General features: G+C 45.5%; 2 protein-coding genes across 3 annotated transcripts; one reads left to right on the forward strand and one right to left on the reverse strand.

The window, feature by feature from the left end:
• The first annotated feature begins 2011 nt into the window (after nucleotides 1-2011).
• On the forward strand, nucleotides 2012-2744 carry LOC119276172 (late embryogenesis abundant protein B19.1A). The gene is made up of 2 exons (XM_037557180.1): nucleotides 2012-2202; nucleotides 2293-2744. The coding sequence occupies exons 1-2, from the start codon at nucleotides 2085-2087 to the stop codon at nucleotides 2454-2456; spliced, it is 282 nt and encodes a 93-aa protein (XP_037413077.1). The 5' UTR covers nucleotides 2012-2084; the 3' UTR covers nucleotides 2457-2744.
• Nucleotides 2745-3853: 1109 nt separating this feature from the next.
• Nucleotides 3854-8193, reverse strand: LOC119276155 (MAP7 domain-containing protein 1-like). Of its 2 annotated transcripts, none has more exons than XM_037557159.1 (6): nucleotides 7828-8193; nucleotides 6369-6495; nucleotides 6062-6275; nucleotides 5684-5948; nucleotides 4834-5580; nucleotides 3854-4295 (listed from the first exon to the last, which is right to left on the reverse strand). In XM_037557159.1, the coding sequence occupies exons 1-5, from the start codon at nucleotides 8084-8086 to the stop codon at nucleotides 5468-5470; spliced, it is 978 nt and encodes a 325-aa protein (XP_037413056.1). In that variant the 5' UTR covers nucleotides 8087-8193; the 3' UTR covers nucleotides 3854-4295; nucleotides 4834-5467. The 2 variants fall into 2 exon arrangements, with proteins under 2 accessions (XP_037413056.1, XP_037413048.1); XM_037557151.1 differs by having other exon boundaries at nucleotides 4788-5580.
• Between the last annotated feature and the right edge of the window lie 330 nt (nucleotides 8194-8523).

Consider the following 8523-nt stretch of genomic DNA (forward strand, 5'->3'; position numbering starts at 1 on the left):
TCATGTCATAATAGTAACCATTGATTTTCTTAAATAGTGGGTCACAATAACTCTTACCAAAAAGGCACTACGCCCTGCTTTATAAGTAAAGCCCATAAGGATACAATCAACCGAAACCAGAAGTTCATAAACATACAACAAGGTTCAAAATAAATGTACGAAAAGTACGTGCTGCAGGCACAAAAGAATAAGCCCACAATCGCTAACTTAAGTATCAAGGAGGATAAATGACCATGAGTAACAGGGTCGTCACCTACTCCTTGTGCTTCCTGGTCAGGTTGTGGATAGCAGCCTTATCCCGTCATTTGCTTGGGTCTTAGTAACTCTTATCTTTCATGTGAACGAGGAGGTAAAAGCGACCATGTTAAATTTAGTTATGGTTTGTATATAGTCATGTCGTAATGGTAATTTCATATGTTCTTTTATCTAGTTGTCATGATACTGTGATTTTTAGATTTTTTTTAGAAAAATACTACGATTTTTGCATCTGCATTTTTATTGGCCAAAACAGCAGTCACTTTTGGTCCAACGGGTTGGGCATGTCTTTTCTGTTTCGTTCGTGCAGAAAGGTCATTGATAGCAAACACCTGGAGAGAACATCATCATTCTCTCATTCCATGCTACCTGAGACCCTTCCTAGTGCTCCATGATGTGCAGGTGGTAAAGCTGCCACATATGAAAAAAAAAATGATGTGACAAAGCGATTAAAAAGAAAAGAGCATTATGCTGACTTCAGAAAGAAACTTTGCTAAGTGCGTGGGTCTAAACAAAATGACTATCAACTATACCTGGCCATAGCCAGCCCGGCCCAAACGGCCGGACCGAAAAAGCCCGACCTGGCCTCAGCACGACGCTGCTCTCGGGCCAGGCCCAGGCCTAGATTTTGAGCCCGAAGGCCGGGCCAGGCCCGGGCCTAGGCCCATAGTTTTTGTGATTTACCGAAGAGGCCCAACCCGAGGCCTGGCGGGCTTTTACACTTGCGGGCCGGGCTTGGGCCTAATTTTCTAGGCCCGATGCCCTGGTCGGGCCGACCCGGACCTGGGTTTTCTGCGTTGGGCTTGACCAGGTATACTACCCACCAATACATGAAGGTCTTTAGGTGTTAAAATATTAAATGAAGAAAACTTAGCTACAAAAGCTAAGCACCACAACGAAAAGATTAGTTGCTAAGCTTTTTACTGCATTTAGCATCTTAACTTAGCACCAATGCATATCGTTCCCTCAGGAACCTCTTGAGATAACATTCCCCCATATTAGCATCCAAAACATGGATATGCAGTTTTTGTACCTGAGGTAAGAAAAGGTACTATTTAAAAAAACATTTTTTCTACTAAACATTGATGGATATTTAAGCTGCACGATAAATTGCTCTTGAAAAAAAACTGCACGATAAATGTGCAGTTGAAATATTCATCAATGTTTATAAAAAATAATCAGAAATTACTTTTTAATTTCTTATTATTTGTTTTGAAGTTTTACTGTTCATAAGGGAGCATGTAAGCTCAAAATCAAAAGAGCATTTTTGCCATGAAAAAAAAGTGTATAATAGTGCTTGCTTTTGGCAGAATATAAACAGAAATGCACCAAAGTGAACAAGCACCCGGTGCTCTAGAAATTCCAAACTGCCGGATGCTGTATACGGAGTCCGTAGGGCTAGTCCATGCATGCCTGGTCTCCCCCCGACCGGGCGCCAAACAAGAGCTGGCATGACAAGGAGTGCTCCACGACCACCACCCTACGTGACGTGGCGACCCAACGACAATGCAGGACAACGCAGGTGTCCTAGCTCCTTCCGGTCACTTCCTGGTTCTCGGAGATAACCATGCCCTACGCCCGTCGCAGGCATGCGCCCATGCGCGCTCGCACGTGTCGCCCCACAAGAGACTCGCATGGCGCGCGCCAACACATCAGAGGCACACGCGCCGGCACTCCGCGCCGTGACGCGCCCTCCTCCGCCGCTATAAAAGGGCCACGCCGGTGCCTCATGCCCTCATCCTTCATCAGCATCAGGCAATCACCAACACCTTACAAGCAGTCACACAACGTTTCCCAGCTGAGGTTGTGGTAGCAAGGCAGAGAGAGCAATGGCTTCCGGCCAGCAGGAGAGGTCGCAGCTGGACCGCAAGGCCCGCGAGGGCGAGACCGTCGTCCCCGGCGGCACCGGCGGGAAGTCCCTCGAGGCGCAGCAGAACCTCGCCGAAGGTACGTGCATGCGTGAGAAATGTCGTTGTACTATACTCGAGCGATCTGTGGCTTCCAATACTGATTGCTAGTATTGCTGTATTTGTGCAGGGCGCAGCCGTGGCGGGCAGACTCGCAGGGAGCAGATGGGGGAGGAGGGGTACAGCGAGATGGGTCGCAAGGGCGGGCTGAGCACCAACGACGAGTCCGGCGGCGAGCGCGCGGCCAGGGAGGGCATCGACATCGACGAGTCCAAGTTCAAGACCAAGTCCTAGATGATCCGTTAGCCTAGCAAGCAAGATGACTCTGCTTAGGTCGGCTGTTGGTTTGCCCTAGCGTCCACGTACCGAATAATGTAGTTCAGGCGCACGTAGGCGATCGTACGTAGTATGATCATGTGTGCTTCGAACCGGTAGTCCGTAGCTACTCTACGGTGAGTAGCGTCAGGTCAAGTCGGAAGCTGTGGCTTGGTCAGGTGGCTGGTCTGCCTCTGGGCCCAGGAGTGTCTGCAGTGTCCACTGTATCCTTGCTTCTTCAGTAATGTATGTCGTCTTGCTCAAATATGTCTTGTCTCGTCTGATCTGTGTTGATTCCTGGTGCTACTGGGTGTAGACCTTGTTGCTCGTAGAGCTATCACCGGCTCATAGAACACCATGAGCAGTCGCTGACTGCCAAACCATGCATGAACGTGTACCTTCATGGCTTTGCTCCGCACCTGCGTCTATACATTTGACACGAAAGATGAAATACCAGAGCAGAACGATCGATCTCTCAGACATGACCCAGATGCGGGGAGCACTTGATCAAGTCCGAGCGTTTCCGATCCCTGCCTGTCATGTCGCGGTTATCGCTTGCTGTTGGTAGTGGGGGTGATCAAGGGGGAGCCGTTGAGGATCCTGCCCACCCGAAGCTTTCCAACGGCGGCGCGATCGTGGACTTCAGGCCATCTGGGAATTTTGCAGGTTTTCAGAGGGCGGTTCCAAGCAATGGCAATGGACTGTCGGAGGAAGATGGTCTACCAGTTGGAGAGGATGCGCACATCGGGGATGAAGCGAACATGGACGACGTTGCCTTTGTTGCAGTGGACTTTGAGGAGGAGGAGGATGAAAACATCGAGCCGGGTTGGAAGCTGATGAGCCTATACAGATCACAGAAACGGCCAAGCGCGAAGACGCTGTCGGATCACTTTGAGAAAATTTGGCAGCTACGTAGAGGAGTTGAGTTTAAGCCCGTACAGAAAAATTACTTTGTGGTCTTTTTTCTCTGAAGGAGACTACAGATTCGTTGCTAGGGGAGGGCCATGGATATATGATGGAGATGCTTTGTTGTCAGGATGTAAATGGTCAGTCCGCTGATGTTGTGGGACTGCCCGCACTGGCCACAACTTTTTATGTGGGATTACGCGGGAGCCCAGTTAATTTTCATGCGGGGCATGTGGCGTCCACATACTGCCGCATATATTTACAAAAGTCTCATATATTTACAAAGCTTAGACTGGATAAGATGACATACAAAAGATCACTGGAACTTCCACACTGACATACAAAGCATGTGGCGTCTGGAAGTATATACATATGTACAAAAAGTATGACAAAAACAAATGGCAGTAGATACAAAGTGAAAATGGATAATATTAGCCCACATTGACATACATATGTACAAAAAGTATGACAAAAACAAATGGCAGTAGATACAAAGTGAAAATGGATAATATTAGCCCACATTGACATAACGATCGCTACTAATTATCACTAGTGAGTTCGAGCTTCATTTAGTAGTCGCCTCTAGAATAACAAAATCCACAAAGCAACGGCAACTTAACTAAAAACACCTATCAAAGCAGCAGAAATATTTCCTGTATGTGAACAAAAAGGAATATGCAACACACTTCCCATCCTTCATATCCCAAAATTAACAGAAAGCACCTAGAGTCCTAGACTCAAAACGGCACCAAATGATAAAACTATCAGCTAAGAGCATCTTCCATTCTTCTGTCAGCTTTCACAAAGCTATGCTCACTGGTCTTTCACTTGATTAATCGGAATCAGAATGGTCCCAGGATTGGCCTCATCTTCGGTCCACTCAACTGATTTTTTCTCCAGAAACATCTCAACCTGCGGTCATTCAAGTTTATTAATAAGTTATATAAGATATACAATACTATCTACATGAAAAAGAAACAAGGATAAGAAGTAAGCAGGGTTCCTTAAATCATAAGCATACACCAGTGTGTATTTCCCTTCCCTAAAATGATTGTTAATCAACATTGTCGAGGAGGGAAGCAAAACCATCAAGGCAGATAGCTAGCACCACAATCTTTAAAAAATGCAGATAGCTAGCAACAAATTCACAATAGGCAATGATCTTAAATTAATATTCTAACCAATAAGAGTCCTTAATGAGTATTATTGCGACCAGATCTTGATAGCATAATTGCAAGGATGATAAATACATACAAGTTAGCAGCATACACAATTTATACTCAGAGCGCAACTCGAAACTATGGACGTAAAAGAAACCAGATTTAACTCAAATGCTCCCCAAATTTACCCAAAGCTTGCTACAATTGAACAATTGATTAGCAATATTATGTAGTGCACACATACCTCAGTTAATAGTAGTGACCTTGATCAGGAGTATTGGCATGCTTACCATTACATCTAAACCAATCTTGAAGGCAGATTAAGGCTTCCACTGTCTCGCTGCACAATCTACTTCTGTAATCGCTGATCAAACGCTTTCCGGTATTGAAAGCCGACTCTGACGATACGACGGAAGCTTGTACAACAAGAACATCACAAGCTATACAAGAAAGGATGGGATACTTAGACGAGTGAAGATGCCACCATTGAAGAATGTTGAATCCTCCGTGCGAGTGAATGTGTCTTCTTCTAAGTATCTGGCAAGCTCACTAGTAGTTTGGCGTTGCTTCTTATTCAAGTGTTGGTCCCAATCCGCCAACGGATCATTCTCTTCATTCACAACCTCATCAAATTTTGTCGGGGTGCTGACTCATCCAATGCATCCGTCATTTGTGAAGAATATTCTTCGAAAAGGTTGTCAAGAACTTCTTTCACTGTAAGCAAGAGTCTTTCTACATCTGGACCAAAAGCTTGTTTTAGTCGAAACTCGATGAAGCAAAGTTTAAATCGTGGACCAAGGATCACAGGAATACAGTTTGGCAAATATGATTCCATCCAATACTTATCAAACTTTTTTTGCATCTCTCCAACCATTGCTCGAACGACTTCATCCTTTGTTGAAGCTTCCTTCCGCAGCAATAACCTCACATTCCAGATTTGATGAAAGTACAAATTTGAGGTAGAATAACTTGAACCAGAAAGTACATTGGTTTGAAATCCCTCCAAACAGCAGAAGTTAGCCTTCTTGTCTTGCAGACTGTTAATTGGCAAGCAAATAAAATGTCAACTCACAAGAACATTTTAAACTTGTAACTACATACAAGTGTAATTACAAAAGAGAAAAAACAAAGACAACTCACCATGTGGATGATTAATTTTTGAGCCTCCAAATGGAGTAGTCACTGGAGAAGGGGATCCTAAGATAGATGGTGATCTCGCGGACGAATTTGCCCTCTCCTCCAATGGGGAACTTGCAATCCTCGTTGAGGGAGACCTGCCCCTTTTTGAGGATGCAACTCTTGCTAGAAGACCAAGGGAAGATCTCCACGTGCTCGCCACCGGTGACCTTACCAATGGTGATCTTGTCGCTCTTTGACTATGTGTCATAGGTGGAGAATCTCGTCTCTAGATAACAAAACACAGAAAGTTCAGAACATGCTATCAATTTCAAGAAGGTATAAAAGCAGATTTGTGGTATAGAGTGAGGTTTAATAGAGAAATCTGGCAAGAAAAATGACCTGTAGCTCCTCTGTTGTAGCTCCTTGAACAAATTCAGAACAGTTCATTGAACGAGCATGTTTCCTCTTCCCCTGCAACTCCTCCTCCTCCTGCAACTCCTCCTCCTGGTTTTTCCTCTTCTTCTCTTGCTTCTTCCTCTTCTCTTTCCTCTTCTCTTTCCTCTTCTCTTCCAGGCTTTTCTTTCTCGTCTTATGCCTTCGTTTTTCCTTCCGCCTTTCTAATCAGTAACGCAAACACAGGAGGTCAAAAAAATATCAAAGAATACAAGTAATGTCACGGGGAAACACATGAGGGCCAGATACTTACTTCCGTTCCTCATCGATAGCATTCCACACATGTTGTTCCTGCTCCATGGCTTCCCACTTTTCAGCTTGCTTGTCGATCGTCAACACCATTTGGTCATCGACATCACCCATGGTAACTTCCATCAAATCTGCATTGAATGTCCAATGAATGCTAAATTTAACTAGCAATCAGAACAAATGGACGCAACCGTAGAATTGTTCTATTTGCTTTCTTCAGACACAATACAAGATTTCACCATTAACACACAAATTTAGCATACACCGAACTCCTATAGCGAGTAGTTACAGAGACATTCTAATTCTGACCGCCAGAGCAAGATATACTTTGATATTTTTACAATTAATATCTGGAAATACAAGAATGATTACAATTAATATTCACATGCCAGTGTGATATGTATTGTACAACTTGTTTAGAATTCAGAGGGATGTTTTTACAGGTGCAATGCTCTTGCAACTAGTTTTGTACGAATCACAACGACGTTTTGCTAGCTGCTCCTCTGACTAATTCCTTTTTATAGACCATTCTACCTACTCCAAATAATTTCTCGGTTCATGCATTGATTGTTCTGCAAAAACATGCATCGGGATACCTGTGGCAGCGTGAGGAAGCTTTCATTCAAATCATCAAATGATCGCCAGAATCCGCATGCTATATGGAAATACCCTGTAATGTACTTGCCTGTACACTCTTGATAAAGTCAATGACCACCACACCCCCCTGCCTTGGTCCCCATAATCCAGAAATATATGGACAGCAGTAAGTAACGAATGCTAATCTACTAGAAGATTGTACAGTAGTATCGGGCAAAGATAACCAAGAACCATCTAATACGTCACTTGGAGTAGTACGTGTATAGTCGTGTTTGCATTGCCCACTCATCACTACACAGCCAAATTAGAGTAGTGCATAGCTTGGCACTGTCCGCATCTGTACTAGGATCTTTTGGTCCTTCGATCTTAACTAAGTACCACTAGATAGTCTTTAATTGTGCTGTTCCTCTGATATACAGAGAGATTCTAATTCTGACCGCGAGAGCAAGAGATTCGTACGAAACTAGTTGCAAGAGCATTGCACCTGTAAAAACATCCCTCTGAATTCTAAACAAGTTATACAATACGTATCACATTGGCATGTGGATATTAATTTACAGTTCATAACAATATATCAATTAACAAAGTTGCGGCCACAAGGGAGTGGACCAAGTACTATCTCAAGTACCTAACAAATGCCGGACGGCGGATTCACAATAAATTGTAGAGAAGCTCATCGTCTATAGATTCAGCAAGTTACTCACATCCACACATAATAGTAATATCTAACAGGCTACTCACATTCAGTATAGCTGATGCACAACAAAACATGGATCACAACTGGTGTAGCTGATTCACATCAAGCAATTGAAGAAGACATGCCTGGCCCCTTGGGGTAGAATAGGAGGAGGGGGGATTTTGCATACCTTGGGGTAGAATAGGAGGAGGCGGGGGAGCAGGGGCCAAAGAGGCCATCACCGGGATCGGGGAGGGAGCAGCCACGCAGGGCTCGGCTTGGTCCCCGGCTATCCCCTTTGACGGCGGCGGAGGAGCAGGAGCTGAAGAGGGCGTCGGCAGGATAGGGGAGAGAGCAGAGGAGTCATCCTCGCAAGGCTTGGCTCGGTCGCCGGCGATGTCCTTGGACGACGGCCTCTTCGAGAAACACGACAGCGACGGTGGCTCCATGGGATTGGAAGCGGGAGGTGGTGCCGCACCACTGGTGCGGTGGAGATGGCGGCGAGGGCGCCCTAGCCTAGGGCATGGGGTGACTGGGGAAGGACGCGAAGGGGGGATTGTGGACTACCGCTGGCTCGATAGGCTTTTCTGGGCTATCCACTTGCGCCGTTTAATTTTTCTGGGTGTCCACAAATGCCACATAACCTTTTTTTTGTGGATGGCATATGTGGGACTAATGGGACCCAGCGCCACTTACATCCTGACTTTGTTGGTGGCTCCGTTTGTAGAAGATGCTCATCCGTCTGAAACTATAAGAGCATCTCCAACAGGCGCCGTGCCGCAAAATCCCCCGCGCAACCCGGTGGATGGCTCCAGCGGGCGCGCAATAACCGCGCGCGCGGTATAAGCAGTTGGGCGCGCGTGGATGCGGTTCATCACGTGGTGTA

This window comes from Triticum dicoccoides, chromosome 1A (assembly GCF_002162155.2).
Source record: "Triticum dicoccoides isolate Atlit2015 ecotype Zavitan chromosome 1A, WEW_v2.0, whole genome shotgun sequence".
In the NCBI taxonomy this organism is placed as follows: Eukaryota; Viridiplantae; Streptophyta; class Magnoliopsida; order Poales; family Poaceae; genus Triticum; species Triticum dicoccoides.